The sequence below is a fragment of the Coregonus lavaretus genome (genome assembly GCF_964263955.1).
Source record: "Coregonus lavaretus genome assembly, contig: HAP1_SCAFFOLD_224, whole genome shotgun sequence".
Classification (NCBI taxonomy): Eukaryota; Metazoa; Chordata; class Actinopteri; order Salmoniformes; family Salmonidae; genus Coregonus; species Coregonus lavaretus.
Genome location: NW_028158475.1, coordinates 267,999 through 288,663, shown reverse-complemented (window position 1 = coordinate 288,663; position 20,665 = coordinate 267,999). Strand labels below are relative to the sequence as shown.

Genomic DNA, 20,665 nt, shown 5'->3' with positions numbered 1-20,665 from the left:
TCCAAAATAAAAGTAATTTATTCTTACAAACAACCAGATACAAGCCTTTTACCCAAACCTTACAATGAAACAGCAATTAACACATTTCCATTGCCCTTTCACATAAAAATCCAAATGACTGTCAACTTTTTAATTTTTTTCTACCACACTGCGGGTTAATATAATAACAGTTAAAACATAAAAATGGGGATAAAAATTAAAATTACAAAATAAAATGTCAAGAAAACAAGTCTTTGAAACAGATATTTTAAAGAACAGATTCTCAGTTTACATTCATATTCAACCTCGGGTGGCTTGACGACAGAAAAACAGAAACCAAAAAAACTAACAAAACAAGAAGTCTATGACCCAAGATAGCATCATTCCGAAAGCGGTATTATTATTATTTCCTTTTTATCATCACTATACAGAACTGAACTACTTGTTAGACACATTTAGGTTACATTTACCACATGGTAAATAAAGAAATAGATACAGTCTGGTTTATGAAATAAAGTGATGGTGAAAATGACTGAGGGTTTAGGATGAATCAATATAATGAAAGTAGAGAAAGACATGGGGGTCTTCTTTTCCTCTTTGGGTGAAGGCTTGAGAGAGGGATGGGGTGTGTGTGTGGGGTACCTCCTACTTGTACTGATAGTTCATGTTTCCGTATCCCGTGGGGTAGGAGGTCTGCTGGGTCTGGGTAGTAGCAGCCGCCCCGTAGCCCTGGGAGGAGGCGTTCCCGTACATGCTGAAGCTTGATTGGTTGCCGTAGCCTAACGGACCAATGAAACGTCAATAAGAACAAGGCATTAAATAATCAACAAAACAGATGCTCTACTAACACTCTTTAAACCATTATTCAGACCACATTTGGATATCAAGTGACTAAAAACAGAACCAATATCAGAAAGAATACCAGATTATAAAAATCTATATATATTGGTATATCCAACATATACAGTGCATTCGGAAAGTATTCAGACCCCTCAACTTTTTCCACATTTTGTTACGTTACAGCCTTATTCTAAAATGGATATACACACACAATACCCCATAATGACAAAGCAAAAACAGGTTTTTAGACATTTTAGCACATTCATAAAAAATGAAACAGAAATACCTTCTTTACTTAAGTATTCAGACCCTTTGCTATGAGACCCGAAATTTAGCTCAGGTGCATCCTGTTTCCATTGATCATCCTTGAGATGTCTCTACAACTTGATTGGAGTCTACCTGTGGTAAATTCAATTGATTGGACATGATTTGGAAAAGGCACACACCTGCCTATATAAGGGCCCACAGTTGACAGTGCATGTCAATCAAAAAACAAGCCATGAGGTCAAAGGAATTGTCCATAGAGCTCTGAGACAGGATTGTGTCGAGGCACAGATCTGTGGAAGGGTACCAAAACATTTCTGCAGCATTGAAGTTCCCCAAGAACACAGTGGCCTCCATCATTCTTAAATGGAAGAAGTTTGGAAAGACCAAGACTCTTCCTAGAGCTGGCCCCCCAGCCAAACTGAGCAATATGGGGAGAAGGGCTTTGGTCAGGGAGGTGACCAAGAACCCGATGGTCACGCTGACCGAGCTCTAGAGTTCCTCTGTGAAGATGGGAGATCTCTACCAATCAGGCCTTTAAGGTAGAGGCAAAGGTGAACGGAGCAAAGTACAGAGAGATCCTTGAAGAAAACCTGCTCCAGAGCACTCAGGACCTCAGACTGGGGAACATGTTCACCTTCCAACAGGACAACAACCCTAAGCACACAGCCAAGACAACGCAGGAGTGGCTTCGGGACAAGTCTCTGAATGTCCTTGAGTGGCCCAGCCAGAGCCCGGACTTGAACCCGATCGATCATCTCTGGAGAGACCTGAAAATAGCTGTGCGGCGACACTCCCCATCCAACCTGACAGAGCTTGAGAGGATCTGCAGAGAAGAATGGGAGAAACTCCCCAAATACAGGTGTGCCAAGCTTGTAGCGTCATACCCAAGAGGACTCGAGGCTGTAATCGCTGCCAAAGGTGCTTCAACAAAGTACTGCGTAAAGGGTCTGAATACTTATGTAAATGTAACATTTCCGTTTTTGATTTTTCATAAATTAGCAAACATTTCTAAAATCCTGTTTTTTATTTGTCATTAAGGGATAGTGTGTAGACTGATGAGGGAAAAAAAAACTATTTAATCAATTTTAGAATAAGGCTGTAACCTACCAAAATGTGGAAAAAGACAAGGGCATTGAATACTTCTTCAGAAAAGTATTCCCACTCCTTGACTTTTTCCACATTTTGTTGTGTCACTGGCCTATACACAATACCCCATAATGTCAAAGTGGAATTATGTTTTTAGAAATAAAAAATGAAAAGCTGAAATGTCTTGAGCTAATAAGTATTCAACCCCTTTGTTATGGCAAGGCTAAATACTTTCATGAGTAAAGATTTGCTTAACAAGTCACATAAATAAGTTGCATGGACTCACTTGGTGTGCAATAATGGTGTTTAACATGATTTGTGAATGACTACCTCATCCCTGTACCCCACACATATTATTATCTGTAAGGTCCGTGAATTTCAAACACAGATTCAACCACAAAGACCAGGGAGGTTTTACAATGCCTCGCAAAGAATGGCACTTATTGGCACACATTGAATATCCCTTTGAGCATGGTGAAGTTAATAATTACACATTGGGTGGTGTATCAATACATCCAGTCACTACAAAGATACAGGCGTCCTTCCTAACTCAGTTGCCGGAGAGGAAGGAAACCGCTCAGGGATTTCACCACGAGGCCAATGGTGACTTTAAAACAGTTAGGCCTACAGAGTTTAATGGCTGTGATAGGAGAAAACTGAGGATGGATCAACATTGTAGTTACTACACAATACTAACCTAAATGACCGAGTGAAAAGAAGAAAGCCTGTACAGAATAAAAATATTCCAAAACATGTATCCTGTTTGCAATAAAGTTAACTTCAAACAATGTGGCAAAGAAACAAACTTTATGTCCTGAATACAAAGCGTTATGTTTGGGGCAAATCCAACAATATATCACTGAGTACCACTATTCATATTTTCAACCATGGTGGTGTCTGTATCATGTCATGAGTATGCTTGTCATCGGCAAGGACTAGGGAGTTTTTTTTTAGGATAAAAATAAACGAAATAGAGCTAAGTACAGGCAAAATCCTAGAGGAAAAACTGGTTCAGTCTGCTTTCCAACAGACACTTGGAGACAGTCACCTTTCAGCAGGTCAATAACCTAAAACACAAGGCCAAATATAAACTGGAGTTACTTACCAAGACATTGAATGTTCTGGAGTTGCCTAGTTACAGCTTTTGACTTAAATTAGCTTGAAAATCTATGGCAAGTCTTGAAAATGCCTGTCTAGCCATGATCAGCCAACTTGACAGAGCTTGAAGAATAAAAAAAAAAAGAATGTGCAAATATTGTACAATCCAGGTGTGCAAAGCTCTTAGACTTACCCAGAAAGACTCACAGATGTAATTGCTGCCAAAAGGTGATTCTAACTAAAACATTTATACAATCATGTTTTCACTTTGTCATTTTGGGGTAGTGTGTGTGTGTATATGGGTGAGAAACCATTTTGAATTCAGACTGTAACAACTCTGATGAAAGTCGACTGACCGAAAGCTCAGCTATAATTAAAATACATTTGCATCTGACTGGAAGTGTGTGGAGACTTTTTCCTGTTTCTCCAGTTTAGCATTTGGACTCCAGCACCTTCACCAACAGCTTTGGGTGTGCGGTAGATTCTGCCTATTAACACAACAAAATGTGGAGTAAGTCAAGGGGTATGAATACTATTTGAAGGCACTGTTACATCGGGCAGTTACCTGTGTATGAGTGTGTGTGGCGGTGGGGACCTCCTTTGGCCCCTTATATAGATTTCCACTCACCGAATCCCCACTCACCGTAACTGTACATTTGGCCCCCGGTGACAGAACTGGGGTAGGCTGTACTGTACATGGAGTAGTCCACCTGTTGTTGCTGGGCCTGGGCTGCAGTCAGCAGACTCTTCTTATCCTCTCCGTAGCCATAACTATAGGGGCTCTGCTGGTCCAGGGGAGGGGGCACTGATTGGTAGGCACCCAGGGAAGATGCACCGACCTGGGCTTGAGCGGTCATGGCAGCCGCGGTGGTGGAGGCGGTTATGGCCGGTGTGGTGTAGGATGATTCGGGGTAGAAGGTGCCGTAGCCCGTGGTGGAGGCGTCACCAGTGGAGGTGGTTGTAGAGGAAGCAGCCTCGGTTGCACCGACACTATACAGATTGTCTGAGGGAGAGATGGACAAAGAAGTTACGATAGTGTGAATGGTGAAAGGAGGACATTGGTATTGGTTGGAGGAACACTTAGCGAACGCTTTGAAGGGGATATCTTTTTGAGAAAAACAGAACTGTATAGTGATGGTCTCTGTATCTCAGCCAAACAACTTCAACTAGGAATTACAAATACTGTATATTTTCCTTTTAATTCGTCTTATTATACATTATTATGACAAATGCTCAACATTGTATAAGAACTTCAGTCTCTCCACATGAGATGTTTTTCTCATGTTAGACACATGGACTAGACATCTGGCGTAAAGGGGACTGAGTTGCAGCCCAGCCCCATAGGTCAGCCCCAGCCTTCAAGTCAACATGATGGAGAGAGATGCTAGGGTTTAAATAAGAGAAGCAATGTGGAGCGGCAGGTAGCTTAGTGGTTAAGAGCGTTGTGCCAGTAACCGAAAGGTCGCTGGTTCTAATCCCCGAGCCAACTAGGTGAAAAATCTGTCGATGTGCCCTTGAGCAAGGCACTTAACCCTAATTGCTCCTGTAAGTCGCTCTGGATAAGAGCGTCTGCTAAATAATGTAAATGTAAAATGTAAGTGTTAAGACCCCACCTAGAGGCCAAGGAGGACAGAAAGCAAAGCTAGCAGTCGGCAGGGCCCCCTTAGCCCATTCCTGCCTTCTTTGAAGTAGGCCTAATCACTAATTCAATCATTATACATGATTATACAGGTGAATGCAAGGGGAGCACATGGCTATCTAATTCATGGCTTTCTAGCAAAAAATGTTTTGGGTCATTTAGCAGATGCTCTTATCCAGAGCGACTTACAGTTTTAGTGAGTGCATACATTTTTCATACTGGCCCCCCGTGGGAAGCCACTTGAAGGAAGGAAGTACTATGTACATTTTAAGGAATTCAAATGGGTCCCAGTAACTCAATAGACTATAGTGGCTGTAGAATAGATCAGGCTAACGAGATAAGAAAAGTTACCAAACACAAATGAACACACCTAATCTATCACTCATTAGTTCCCTTGACAACAGTGGAGGGAGAAGCAAGACACTTACGATAACCAGAGCCAGCACTGCTTCCATAACGGTAGTTTGCTGTTCAAAAGAAAAGAGATAGAAATGTATTAACTTACTGCAATGGAGCCCAAAAGAGTTGGATGATTTCCTAAACAGTCGGACTATTGGCTTATTGTCCAGTCGTTAATTTATTTACTAAATAAACTAAAATAAGCCATATTTTAATGATTTTCTGATAATCTCATCTCTGTGAGAACATGCTCTTAAAGGCCTGTGATAGACAGTCCAGTCTAGATCCTGTGATAGACAGTCCAGTCTAGATCCTGTGATAGACAGTCCAGTCTAGATCCTGTGATAGACAGTCCAGTCTAGATCCTGTGATAGACAGTCCAGTCTAGATCCTGTGATAGACAGTCCAGTCTAGATCCTGTGATAGACAGTCCAGTCTAGATCCTGTGATAGACAGTCCAGTCTAGATCCTGTGATAGACAGTCCAAGTAAAGTGTCCTACTTTGGTTGTAGCTGCTGCCAGTCGTAGGCTTTCCTCGACCCCTGCCTCGCCCGCGGCCCCGGTTGTTAGGCTCAGTGTCGGTTGGAATGCCTCGAATAGTGCCAAAGCCTGGGATATGCTGTTGAGAGGGAGGGTAAGAGGTCACTAAAGGGGTTCCTAGTCATGGTTTGTGTGTGGATTAATTCATGGCTATTCCTAGTCATGATTTCTACAGTATTGTGAGGTGCATTACAGTGTGTGTATGAAAGATATGTCATGTCTTACCATGGAAGTGTATGTGACTGGTTTCTTCTTCTTGGGGTCAGAGTGAGGGTTATAGTAGGGCCCCGCCCCCTCGGGGAAGAGTTTGTCCAAAGCAGCTAAGGCGGCATAGGCTTTGGCCTCCTTCTTGTTGGAGCCTCGACCTTTGAACTTCTGTCCATCTACCTCCACCTGTGAGTGGCGGAAAAGTGTCAGTCACAGATGCACTTAGTAATATGGGCTAATATGCAGTAACGAAGAGACACATGCTTGTTACTGTTTCCACATCCTGCTCTGTCAACTACATCTGGGCCCATATTCATAAAGCGTCAGAGTGGTAGTGCTGATCTAGGATCAGTTTAGCCTTTTAGATAGTAATGAACAGGGGGGACGTGATCCTAGATCAGTACTTCTACTCGGAGATGCTTTGTTGACACAAGCCCTGACCTTACTGGTTATTCATCTACTCTAGTTTCCAAATCCTTGCGCAATGACTCAATAGAATTGTCCCAAAAGTGCAAACCCCACCCATCTGCCACTGACTGACCTCCATGACGAAGCACTTGTCATGGCTGCCCCCAGTCTCAGCAGAGAGCTCGTACTTCAGGCTGCGTCTCTTCTCATTCAGCTCCATCACTGGGTTCTTCCCGTGCTTGGTGAGGATGGGACCGTTCTGAGAGCAGGAAGACATAGCAGAACAGTCAAGTCCAATGAAAATCATCATCAACAACAACTCTAATGCAACGTAACTGCTTTATGAAAGTATACTGTGATATTCTGGCATTTAAGCTCTTGTTCTACTTACCCAGAGTCAGATAAACTCACGGATACCGTTTTTATGTTTCTGCATGCAGTAGGAAGGAAGCGGTAGTTTCACAAGCTAATGCTAACTAGCTTTAGTGCAATGAATGGAAGTCTACAGGTAAAGTAGCAATGCTTTGTGCTGCTTTATGAAAGTATATTAAGTAAACAATTTTAAAAAGTCACAGGGAAAAGCCAGAGAACATAGGAGATATGAAGAGAGAATGACTACCTCGTCAGATGCCATGGACGCATCACTTGCTGTAGGTGTGGCTGATACGTTGGCTCCTCCCTCTTCGCTTGGTTCCACCTTCACATCCAGTCCAGTGGGTAGGCCCAACTTCTGCAGGACCTGAGACGGACGGGGAGAGCGAGGACTTGGTGGATGGCAGCCATTATAGACAGAGTCAATACAGACGACAAGGCATTCAATGCAAAACCAGTGGATTACATTCTTGGAGAACAATGCCATAACACCTTGATGACAGCAAGCGAAAGTTACAGAGAGAGGAGAAACACTACTTCTTCTTTCAAAGAGAGTAACATTTGATTTCAGGGACCAACTTGTGTTGTACCAGCTACCCATCATCTTAAAGGGATAGTGCGAGATGTGTCTAGTTACCCAGAGTTGTGGATACCATTTTTATGTCTCTACGTGCAGTATGAAGGAACTTACAGGTAGTTTTACACGCCAATGCTAACTAGCGTTAGCGCAATGACTGGAAGTCTACCGGTACAGCTAGCATATTTTCGCCTAGCTACACAAACCCTTACCTTGGCAGCTAGGTGGAGCTTGGCGGTGCGTTTGGACGGCCCCGAGGCCTCGTATGTCTCGCCGTCAACGTCTACGGACATGGTGAACACCGGGAAGTGCACCGGACCGCTCTGACCTGTCAGCCGGTACTGCAGACCAGGCTTGTGCTGGTTGAGACGCATCAGGGCGTTCATGGCCATAGGAGAGTCACCGGGCTTCTCTTCTGTGGCTGGGGGAAGGGAAGAGCGAGAGAGAAAGAGGGAGAGCGACAGAGAAAGAGAGAGATAGTGAGAAAGAGACAGATGGGGGAGAGAGAAAGAGGGAGAGAGCTTATCAGAACAGGAACACATTTAGCCTCCTCAGAAAGAGCCTCAATGGTAGAATAGCTACGAAATATCCCATTTGAAGACCTCTTCGGATCGGTTACATACACGACTTCCTAGGAAATTTCTGATATTTCTGGAACTTCTGAAACTTCCTCTTCTTGCTGTCATCTCCCCCTTTGTCCGCAGCATCGTGAGGTCTCTTGGGAGGGTAGGTGGAACTAGCCAGGATCTGAGCTGGTAGGGACATGGAAAAAGGGACAAGGTTCAGGAAAAGCTCAATACGCGACACATCAAGACTACTACTAGACAGCTAACATGAAAGTCACATTTGAGAAGCATGGGACAGGCCAGGAAGATCGCCAAAAACAGAGGAGATACTAACAACCGTAGTTTCTGAGGCCTGGCCCAATGGTCCTTCTTGGTGCCCTGGCAGGCAGGGAATCCATCCCCAGCACCTTGTACAGCTGTCCGAACGCAGACAACCTCAGGGCATGCTGACAGGGGAAAATAAACATAGAACACAGTCAATCACAAAGGGAAGCACATAGGAGAGAATAACACAATTTATATTTGATATTCTACCTCGGGCGTGTTAAGGACGCAACATTACAGAACTTTCAGCTACAAAAATGTTTTGTGTAGAACAGATATGATCGTTTTTCAAGTAGAATAGGGAATCATGTCAGCTCCATTTGTTACAATTCTACCTGAAATGTTATAGCCATAAATATACCTGGGCACTCTGTGTAATGTCCTCACGTTGCTGAGTGTCCAGGTGGCCGATGGCATCCACCTTCTCCTTCTCACACGGGTCCTTGATACCCGGACCATCTTTGAACAACAGAAGAACATTTGAATTGGTTTCATTTGGTGGATGTCATTTCTACATTGTTCTGAGAGGTGTTCCGCAAGGCTATGCTCTAGGCCCTATATTTTCTCTATTTACCCGATACAAATAGTCACATGCGCCGAATACATGTGTAAACCTTACCGTGAAATGCTTACTTACAAGCCCTTAACCAACAATGCAGTTCAAGAAATAGAGTTAAGAAAAAATTTACTAAAGTAAAAAATCAAATAAAAAGTAACAATAAAATAACAATAACGAGGCTATATACAGGGGGTACCAGTACCGAGTCAATGTGCGGGGGTACAGGTTAGTGTTTGTATATGTAGGTAGGGGTAAAGTGACTATGCATAGATAATAAACAGTGAGTATCAGCAGTGTAAAAACAAAGGGTGTGGGGGGGGGGGGGGGGGGAATCAATGTAAATAGTCCGGGTGGCCATTTAATTAATGGTTCAGCAGTCTTATGGCTTGGGGGTAGAAGCTGTTAAGGAGCCTTTTGGAACTAGACTTGGCGCTAAGGTACCGCTTGACATGCGGTAGCAGAGATAACAGTCTATGACTTGGGTGACTGGAGTCTTGGAAAATTTTTTGGGCCTTCCTAATATATAGGTCCAGGATGGCTGGAAACTTGGCCCCAGTGATGTACTGGGCCGTACGCACTACCCTCTGTAGTGCCTTATGGTCGGATGCCGAGCAGTTGCCATCCCAGGCGGTGATGCAACCGGTCAGGACGCTCTCGATGGTGCAGCTGTATAACTGAGGTTCTGGGCACCCATGCCAAATCTTTTCAGTCTCCTGAGGGGGAAAAGGTGTTGTCGTGCCCTCTTCACAACTGTCGGTGTGTTTGGACCATGATAGTTTGTTGGTGATGTGGACACCATGGAACTTGAAACTCTCGACCCGCTCCACTACAGCCCCATCGATGTGAATGGGGGCGTGTTAGGCCCTTCTTTTCCTGTAGTCCACGATCAGCTCCTTTGTCTTGCTCACGTTGAGGGAGAGGTTGTTATCCTGGCACCACACTGCCAGGTCTCTGACCTCCTCCCTATAGGCTGTCTCATCACCCTTACCGATCACTGCACCTGTACACAGCCCATCTGAAATTAGCCCACCCAACTACCTCATCCCTATATTGTTATTTATTTTGCTCTTTTGCACCCCAGTATGTCTATTTGCACATAATCTCTTGCACATCTAGCATTCCAGTGTTAATACTAATTGTAATTATTTTCCACTAAAGCCTATTTATTGCCTTACCTCCATAACTTGCTACATTTGCACACATGTATATATATTTTCTGTTGTATTTTTGACTTTGTTTTTTTACCCCATATGTAACTCTGTGTTGTTGTTTTTAATCGCACTGCTTTGCTTTATCTTGGCCAGGTCGCAGTTGTAAATGAGAACTTGTTCTCAACTGGCTTACCTGGTTAAATAAAGGTTAAATAAAAAAATAAAAATAAATTGTTGTCAGTGATCAGGCCTACCACTGTTGTATCGTCTGCAAACTTAAAAATGGTGGTGTTGGAGTCGTGCTTGGCCACGCAGTCGTGGGTGAACAGGGAGTACAGGAGGTGACTAAGCACACACCCCTGAGGGCCCCGGTGTTGAGGATCAGCGTGGCAGATGTGTTGTTGCCTACCCTTACCACCTGGGGGCAGCCCGTCAGGAAGTCCAGGATCCAGTTGCAGAGGGAGGTGTTTAGTCAAAGGGTCCTTAGCTTAGTGATGAGCTTTGTGGGTACTATGATGTTGAACGCTGAGCTGTAGTCAATGAACAGCATTCTCACATAGGTGTTCCTTTTGTCCAGGTGGGAAAAGGAAGTGTGGCGTGCAATTGAGATTGCATCATCTGTGGATCTGTTGGGGCGGTATGCGAATTGGAGTGGGTCTAGGGTTTCCAAGATGATGGTGTTGATGTGAGCCATGACCAGCCTTTCAAAGCACTTCATGGTTACCGACGTGAATGCTACGGGGCGGTAGTCATTTAGGCAGGTAACCTTCACTTTCTTGGGCACAGGGACTATGGTGGTCTGCTTGAAACATAGGTATTACAGAGGAGAGGTTGAAAATGTCTCAGTGAAGACACTTGCCAGTTGGTCCGCGCATGCTCAGAGTACACGTCCTGGTAATCCGTCTGGCACCGCGGCCTTGTGAATGTTGACCTGTTTAAAGGTCTTGCTCACATCGCCTACGGAGAGCGTGATCACACAGTCGTCCGGAACAGCTGGTGCTGTCATGCATGCGTCAGTGTTGCTTGCCTCGAAGCGAGTAGAAAAGGCATTTTAGGCCTGGTCACTGGGCAGCTCGCGGCTGGGTTTCTCTTTGTAGTCCGTAATAGTTTGCAAGCCCTGCCACATCCGACGAGCGTCAGAGCCGGTGTAGTAGGATTCAATCTTAGTCCTGTATTGATGCTTGCCTGTTTGATGGCATAGCGGGATTTCTTATAAGCGTCCAGATTAGTGTCCCGCTCCTTGAAAGCGGCAGCTCTAGCCTTTAGCTCGATGCGGATGTTGCCTGTAATCCATGGCTTCTAGTTGGGATATGTACGTACGGTAACTGTGGGGACGACGTCATCGATGCACTTATTGATGAAGCCGGTGACTGAGGTGGTATACTCCTGAACATATTACAGTCTGTGCTAGCAAAACAGTCCTGTAGCATAGCATCCGAGTCATCTGACCACTTGTAAGCAGGAATAAGGATAGAATTATAGTCAGATTTGCCAAATGGAGGGCGAGAGAGAGCTTTGTACGTGTCTGTGTGTGGAGTAAAGGTGGTCTAGAGTTTTTTTTTCCCTCAGGTTGCACATCCTGGTAGAAATGAGGTACAACGGATTTAAGTTTGCCTGCATTAAAGTCCCCCGCCACCAGGAGCGCCGCTTCTGGATTAGCATTTTCTTGTTTGCTTATGGCCTTATACAGCTCGTTGAGTGCGGTTTTTGAGCCAGCATCAGTTTGTGATGGTAAATAGATGGCTACAAAAAATATAGATAAACTCTCTTGGTAGATAGTGTGGTCTGCAGCTTATCATGAGGTACTCTACCTCAGGCGAGCAATACCTCGAGACATCTTTAATATTAGACATTGCGCACCAGCTGTTATTGACAAATAGACACACACTCCCACCCCTCGTCTTACCAGACGTAGCTGTTCTGTCCAGCCGATGCATGGAAAACCCAGCCAACTGTATATTATCTGTGTCGTCGTTCAGCCACGACTCGGTGAAACATAAGACATTACAGTTTTTAATGTCCCGTTGGTAGGATAGTCTCAAACGGAGATCACCAAGTTCATTCTCCAGTGATTGGATGTTGGCCAATAGAACGGATGGTAGAGGCGGGTTACCCACTCGCCGACGAATTCTCACAAGGCACCCTGATCTCCACCCCCTGTATTTCCTTATTTTCTTCACACGAATTACGGGGATTTGGGCCTGGTCTCAGAGATGCAGTACATCCTTCGCGACGGACTCATTCAAGAAAAAATCTTAGTCTAGTTCGAGGTGAGTAATCGCTGTTCTGATATCCAGAAGCTCTTAGGGATAGAATACTTACCGGCCATCAGGATTCCAGACGCCAAGCACTCTAGAACTCTGCGGAAAGACTCTCCTGCTCCCATTGGCCGATCGCATGTTCCGATGGCCTTCTCACACAGCAGCTCTAGTGGCTGGACAGAACAGAGAGAGAACAGTAGATAATGAATCCCATTCAGACCTGGATGCCACCGCTGCCACCAAATGTAATAATATCCATTTACTTATATGTAATTATTTATTGTATGACATGTATATTATTATATTCAATATTAAATGTATTATATTTGTTTTTTTTTACTCACCCATCCTCTGAGTGGAGCCCAGGTTGGGACGCGGTTACACAGGTCTCTCATGATACGGATCACGATGGCGGCCGACTTCAGGTCGTTGACCTTAGCCTGAGAGAGACAAGCACGGACCGAGCTCAGTCAAAGAGGGTGCGATATCCAACAACTACCTACTTACCTACCTAGAGCAATGCCAAATAAAATAAATAAAAGGGGTGCAATATTCCCGTAGCCTCGCGAGCCGCATTATCCCGCGAGCTTACATGAATGTGCGATGCAGGCGGCTCATGAGGCTAATATTCCTGGACAGCACAAAGGAAAAAAGTGTGACACCAATTGAATTGACACAATTGTGTCAGTATTGAGTCATCAGGAATATTGCACCCAGAGGTAGCATAGAAAGGTTAGTGAGTATCCCTCCAATATACCATTGGAACCAAATACTTCATTAGGAGGGAAAGGGGATACCTAATCAGTTGCACAACTGAATGCATTCAACCGAAATGTGCATTTAACCCAACCCCTCTGAATGAGCGATGGTTATATAGTGTGTAGCGACCCTTTAAAACATAATGTAGCTACAATATCAGTTGTACTAGCAAATAACAGCAATATAGTTCCAAGGAAGACAGAATGAAAGCATAGAAAACAAGGAGGCATTGGGAGATCATACAAACTCACAACTCATTATGGGACAAGTAAAGGCAGAATAAAAGCTCATCTGAACACTTTATTTGACAAGTAAAGACAGGATGCAAACCTGGAACCACTTGGCGTGGCGGAGAGACGCCAAGGCAGTTAGGCATTTCTGCCTGTCCAGAACGTCCGCCGGCGCATCGCTGTCGACCGTTAGCTTTTCTATTGGTCGATGGGTGGGATAAGAAGACAAGGTACGGTTTGACCAAGGGAGGGGTTCTGTCTCGAGGCTCGGGGAGGAGGCAGCTTTTCCCAAGGCAGGACAAGGGGAAGGGGACTCCCCCGTATTTATAGAGAATGGTATCACCCACCCACCCTGTAGCACAAAACCCTATGCTAGGTCTAAGTAATGAGTGTCCTATAGCCATCAGATTCACAGTGAGTACCAGAGCCTAATATTTCTCAATATAAGGTTTTGCTGGGGGGCTTTCTTAGTCTTAATCTGGCCAGTATGTTATGTTATTCTAGAATCAATCATAGTCTTACTACCCCTTCCCCCCTCCCCAGTGGTTTGGTTCATACTGCTCTGCCCCTTTCCGAGACAGAATGAGAGGCCAGTTGGTCAAAGGTCCAGCGTCCCTAAAAACTGACACACTACAAGGCTTAGTAAGAGAGAATCAATCAGGTTTGGAATTACTGGCAGTTGGAATCAGAATGCATCTGTGGTGGGCTTGGTACTGCAGCAAAACTGATGACGGCTTGGCTTCCCCCAGCAACCAAATCTGGCCTTGAGCCAAGACAAGGGTTTAGGTTAGGCCATTCTCTTGGAGGACGTAGCTACTAAAGCTGATTGAACTCAAATGCCCTTTTCCTGACTTTGAATTAGATCACATTCATCTCTTTTGCCTCTCTCACACATACACCCCCATGCATTACTCACACACAAACACATATTGCTCTCTCACACACACACTTTCCCTTCCATCTCCCTTGCTTGTGACTGGTTGTGTTCCCATTCAACCAGGCAGGTCAAAGGGTCCAAAAACATTACCTGTCATGCCGATCAGTTTTGCTGCAATACGAACCTCACGTTACACTGTTCTGCATTAAAAACACATGCAATCAAATCTATATGCGCGCATTGGCTGCCATTCTCAGAAAAGCCTTCATTTCTTTACTTGAACAATACAATTAACTGTAAATGAAGTCGTACATTACTGTTATTAAATTCACTAAAAACATTATTACAGTATTATTAACGACTAAAATAGGCATTGTAGCGATTAAGATTTTCGCCGTTTTGTTACACAATTACAGCGAATAGAAGATCTCCGAGCTCCAGTGAAGAACCAATCAGATTGTTTGTTCACTGGCATCAGTTCTAAAGCAGCAACTGTGCAGGTTCCACTCATCTCTAGATTGACTGATCAGGTCTTTAAATGATGTATTAGTGTACGGATCAGTAGGGAGCTGCACAGTAACACACAGATCATCAGCTGTTGCTGTAGCTGATCTGAAGTTGCCTGCTGTGAAGTGCCAGGGCCGCCTACATTCAGCAAAGCACAATGTTGTGGAACATTGCAGATAGAAGTATCACACATAGATCTGTGCATCAATAGATACTATCACAAATAGATCTCTACATCATATTTCTATCTGAGACGTCCCACAAAGCTGTGCCCTGAACACAGCCGTGGTAGTGTTGGGTAGTGGGTTGTCCCAGCCTCCTGGCCTGGTTGGAGGCTGGTCCCTGGGGGGTCATACCTCCAGGTGGTCCCTCCAGGGGGGTGGTATCTCCGGCACCCTCTGGCTCGGCCTCCAGGCGGATCATGGGGGAGGTCAGGTGAATGGTGAGGGTGAGGATGGGCTCCTTGATGCTCTTGATCACGATCTCCGCCTCCTCTGGGATCTGGATGACCTCATACTTGTCCTCTGTGACGAGCTTTAGTAGAGTTGGAATGATGGGAGAAAAAAATCTGTTAGGATTTTGGCTTACAGAAGGGTTGACTTACAGTACAGAAGGAGAGACAATATTAGCATAGAGGCGGCACCTTACACAACCAAAAAGCCCTTTTTAAATGAGGATACTTATCATATAGGTCCTATTTCAACTCTCTCTGTCACTCTCATACTCTCACTTTAACATGACCAAAGAGAGACAATGTTAACATCATCGAAGGGTATCGGTCTCCCTTGGGAAAGAGGTAATCTGAGCTCAATGGAACTTCCTTGTTAAGTAAAGGTTAAATTAAATAGATAAACTACCTCAATCTGGGTGGAGAGGTTCTCAGCCACCTTCTTGAGCAGGGTGACGGTTGGTTTCTCAGTGCAGAGCAGCACCAGCTCCAGGTCCATGTCTCCCTTCAGCAGTAGGCCCTTGGCCACCAGGCCCACCCTCATCACCCCACGCAGGATACGCTCTGGAGGGGGAGACACCTCACTGGGACAGGGGAGGGAGAACCAAGGAAATGCTTATTCAGAGACAAATGCAATAAGGAAAACTACAAGATATGAAGAACCATACACATCCAGGATTAGATGTACTGTTTCCGTCACTTCTTTCACACACTCTCTAAAAATGCATTTTCCCTTCCTATACTGAAGTATTCCTTACATTTTAGTCTTTTAGCAGACGCTCTTATCCAGAACGATTTACAGGAGCAATTAGGGTTAAGTGCCTTGCTCAAGGGCACACTGTCAGATTTTTCACCTAGTCGGCATGGGGATTCGAACCCGCGACCTTTCGGTTAGTGACCATACGCTCTTAACCACTAAGCTACCTGCCGCCTAAGATTCACAGATCTTAATTGCTTGGATTAGTGAAAGTAATAGGGTGTTAATCCTGCTCTCAGCTATCCAATCACGTATCAATCTGTGCTTAACTCAAGGAAATGAGGAAGGAAGCGTTTCCAAACAGTACCAGGGTATTTGATTAATCTTTCTTACCTCTCCTCCGCCCCCTCCACAGGTACTGGCGCCACCCCGACTCCGGCCTCCACATCCAGCAGGTCGGAGACAGTCTTGAGGGCGCACTCCACGTGGGAGATGACTGTCTGCACTGCCTCCAGCTCCTCAGACGACGGGTACACCGCCGCGTGCTTCGCCATCATGTGGCGGTCGTCGCTCACGAAGATACGCATGGGAGGCGTGCGCACCGGAGGGGCCTGGAAGAGAGACGGTAAGATGGAAAAGGGTAAGTGAGATGTGGGTCGTGTTCAGTTGGGCACACTGTAGGAAAACGATTTGTAAGGGAAAACTGAAATCTATGTTCTTATTGTAATAAATCAACCGTACGTCTCGCCTGTTTGAATGCCAGGCCATCTTTAGACAGCTGTTCGTTCCACAACACAAAATTCTAAAACTGCCTAGTTTTGTCTCCTCTAGTCTGTCCTTATACTGGCTGTTAGATGTTTTTACTTTAATGCTTTTGGGTAAAGTTTGTCAACTTGAAAATAAAGTTTAAAAAAAAAATATATATATATTTTCATCACGGTCTTCATCCACAATCGTTGGTTACACGATTATACAATCACTGTGCCAGCCCTAAGCACCGCTTTAATTTGTTCCAATGGAATAGGATGTGTGTGAATGATCTGGAAAACCAGTATGACAAATAGGCTGAGGGGAAAAATGTGACTGGAAAAATGTAGTTACTGTATCATCTACAACTTCCGCATTTACATGCCTCTTAGCAAGAGGGGAAATAAAATATTTTATTAATGACCATCATGTTGGAAACAAATCATAGGACCATCTGTCCAACATATCAAGGTAGGTGCAATCGGCTTCTCATGTTGGCCTATAAACGGTATGTACAGCAGAGGAGGCTGGTGAGGGGAGGACGGCTCATAGTAATGGCTAGAACAGAGTTAATGGAATGTTATAAACACGTCAAACACAGTTTCCAAGTGCTTGATACCATTCCGTTCACTCCATTCCAGCCATTATAATGAGGTTGTTCTTCAAGTAGAATTCAACACAACACCCAGAGCTAATTCTGATTCTCCAATCCTTGTGTTCATTCGGAGGTTACAAGCATTAGCCAGCGCTACATTCACACACAGGGAATTTGTATTGACATGAAGAGAAACAGTTGAGGTGGAAGTTGGAACCTCAGTTTGGGGCCGGTTCTCCTCGATCTCCTGTATGGCGGCGATGTACTCATCGTACTGCCTCAGCTCCTCCTCGTAACAGAGACAGTCATACCAGTAGCGCAGCTCCTCATATCTGGGAGGGGAGAGACACAAAGTAGTTAGAATATAAATCAATTACAGTACTAAGTTTACCTCCGTAGATTCAACATCAACCAATTTTTTAAAGAGATAAGCACAACCTTTGGAGAGAATTGAAATGCCTTGTGTGTAGAAATACTACATTGTAATTTTCATAATGTAACATTATTATAACCAGTCAATGTGTGGAGTCAAAGTAAAGGCAGGGATGAGGATGCATTTCCCCCCACTCCACCCCAAAACTCTTAGTCCATTGTTGATATAGTCCCAAAATGTTTTGCATGTCAGATATCAATTTTTCCAGACGTATAACTTTCAAAATACAGAAATACAGCCGGTATGACGCATTTTGCACCATATGATGCAAAACGCAGCATCATATGATGCAAATGCATCATACCGGCTGTTTTCTGTATTTTACATTTACATTTTAGTCATTTAGCAGACGCTCTTATCCAGAGCGACTTACAGTTAGTGAGTGCATACATTTTCATACTAAGTGAGTGCATACATTTTCATACTTTTGAAAGTTATGTCTGGAAAACTTGATTTCTGACATGCAAAACATTTTTGGACTATATCAACAATGGACTAATGAAACAAACACCAAAAAATAGTTTTAGGTGGAGTTTTCCTTTAAGGTTAGGATTGGGGATGCGAATCCTAGTTGAAACTTCAACCTGGAGCGATACAGTACCTGTCAAAGTCGTGTGGTAGCAGGCGATGGCCTCGCTGTATCAGGCTGTCCCAGTACAGGAGCTCTTCATAGGCCTGGCGTTCGTCCCAGACTGCATCCGGCACTGGCTCTGCTGCCATAGCCATGACCCTGTCTTTACTGCCACCTGTGTGACACCTGCTGTAGCCATGGAAACAGAAACACTGAAAATCACTCTCTTTACAATGCACCACCTCATGATAAACACATTGTAAAGAAAACTTTATACGGTTTATATATGAATATTTTGTGAAACTCAAGTTAGTATGACGTAAAGGCTTTTACATCACGTGACATCTCTGCGGTAACTGTAAAATGTAACTACCTAGCTAACTAACTTTCGTAAACATACCATGCAGTTGCACAACGACGTGCAGGTAAACTATGCAAATTAACTGTTTACCACTAAATGTGTTGTTTACCACCAAATGTTTAAGCAGCTGTCAATACCGCTTTTGGTAATTTGGTTTTAAAACAAAATCAAACACGCTGCAAACCAATAATTATTGGGCTAACAGAATTTGTTTTCAACCTGCAGTGCCGTCGCCATTTTTAGAATATGCTAGATAGCTAGCTAACTAGCATGATACTACCAGATCAGAGACCGTACCAGATGCTGTAGTTAGCAAGGTAAGCTAATAATTTTTTGACGTTTAATTCAGCATATAACTGCAATTAAATGCATCGCTAGCATTATGTCTGTATTCATTTACAAACACTAAAAGCAACAACACTCACCTGAGTCTGAGAAGGAAGGAGGCACGGTAATGTCGCGCTGTTTGGGGCGGGATGCTGCGTGGTGTCGCGCAATAATGACGTCTTTCAGCAACACCTTTTTTTTCTTTTCTTTTTTTTTTTCTTCTTCTTCTTCTTCTTCTTCTTCTTCTTCTTCTTCTTCTTCTTCTTCTTCTTCTAGCAACACCTTTTCTTCTTCTTCTTCTTCTTCTTCTTCTTCTTCTTCTTCTTCTTCTTTGGTGGGGTTTATTGGCGGTTGGCATCCAACGTTATGGTGCATTACCGCCACCTACAGTACTGGGGTTTGTTGATGACTGGGGTGCATTGCTTTGACGTTTCCGTACCGCAGCATGCGTTCTCTTCTCTTCGCGCGACGAAAATTCGCTCCTTCTTCTTCTGCTTCTTTTGCTGTGGGTTTTATGGTGGACTACAACACAAAATATGTATTGCCGCCACCAACTGGACGGGTTGAAACCAAAACAAGGTAAAAACAAAATCCATACATAATAGGGAAACTAACTTAATCCACACAAATACAATTTTACATTTACAAAACTCCCACTTCTTTCTTCTTTTAAATCTCCATATCTCCCTTCTCAGGCACTAGGGCCTGAGTTGGTGGTACGGCTTTTGACAATATTCCATATTACTATTTAGCCGAGAAATCTTTCAGCCCCAGGAACCGCTCCGCTGCAACCACAATGATTTCTATCTTCCTAGATATTTTTTCCACCTTGGCAGTGCCATTAATCACCATTGCAATAAAGGCCACAAAGTCCACCTTTTTAACCTTTAAAATATCAAGATCCTCTTGGTGAAAGGCAACCCCTGCAGCCTGCAGTGAAGGCCTATCCACCACCATGGACTCTTCAGGTGCACCACTGAAACCCTCAAACCTTTTAACGGCTGCTGCATATGAAATGCTCTGGACAGCCCTTACTTTGGCCACCTCATTCTCTTTCGCCCTCGTGGGGCATTCAAAAAGAAGTGGCTTCATGGTTCCCACCACAATTGCAACATGACATATTTTCATCACTCTTATAACACATGACATGATCTTTTCCACAACTTGGACATCTCGGCTTCTCCCTTCTGCAAACACTTGAAACGTGACCAAAAGCTTTACAATGATCACACTGCATTGGTCTTGGGATAAATGCTCTGACTGTATAGTTGATATACCCTAACTGCACTTGAGTAGGGAGAGAACAGATAGACTCTTCACTTTTTCTTCATTCACCACACGATTCATCCAACGTGCATTAATCAATCCAGGAAGATTTTTCATCTCAACACCTTGCTGCCACCTACTGTAGGCCCAGATATGTGGCTACCACAATTGTATTTAGTGTGGCTTGGAGTCAAAAGATAATTGGACAATTGTATAGGAAATAACTATGAGTGTTATTTATTGACTGCCATGGTCCATATATTTAGCTATTTAATTTACTGACTCTAAGCCAGCGTTCCTGTCTTGCTCTTGGCCCATGGGAATCACATTTCCAGCATAGTTTCCAACATCTTATCATTTGAATGAAAAAAATTGCAAGTCAGACAGAATATATTAATTGTAGACAAGACAGTTAAGTCTAGAGACTATAGAAGATGGATTGTAAAGGGCACTAAGAAATACATAAATAAAGCGTTGGACTTAGATCTGAACAGGGATGTTTTATGAGGTGTTATGATGACCCTCAGTCCCTGGTTTGCTGGTTTGGCTTGTGTTGTTGCTTGTGTTTTGGGAA

At 44.0% G+C, this 20,665-nt stretch overlaps 1 protein-coding gene across 4 annotated transcripts; it reads right to left on the bottom strand.

Annotated features, from left to right (window-relative positions):
- LOC311123974 (interleukin enhancer-binding factor 3-like) lies at window positions 1–19,151 on the bottom strand. 4 transcript variants are annotated; one of them, XM_084198192.1, is made up of 20 exons: window positions 18,924–19,151; window positions 18,168–18,326; window positions 17,351–17,465; window positions 16,185–16,402; window positions 15,504–15,678; window positions 15,003–15,180; window positions 13,363–13,460; window positions 12,618–12,713; window positions 12,335–12,446; window positions 8,664–8,761; window positions 8,313–8,424; window positions 8,036–8,164; window positions 7,625–7,833; window positions 7,083–7,202; window positions 6,597–6,722; window positions 6,074–6,241; window positions 5,810–5,927; window positions 5,338–5,376; window positions 3,914–4,273; window positions 1–758 (listed from the first exon to the last, which is right to left on the bottom strand). In XM_084198192.1, exons 2-20 carry the CDS (start codon window positions 18,290–18,292, stop codon window positions 625–627), a joined length of 2,730 nt encoding a protein of 909 aa, XP_084054318.1. In that variant the 5' UTR covers window positions 18,293–18,326; window positions 18,924–19,151; the 3' UTR covers window positions 1–624. The 4 variants fall into 4 exon arrangements, with proteins under 4 accessions (XP_084054318.1, XP_084054316.1, XP_084054317.1 ...); XM_084198190.1 differs by having other exon boundaries at window positions 3,899–4,273; window positions 18,924–19,003; XM_084198191.1 differs by having other exon boundaries at window positions 3,899–4,273; window positions 18,168–18,323; window positions 18,924–18,989.
- Window positions 19,152–20,665: the final 1,514 nt, after the last annotated feature.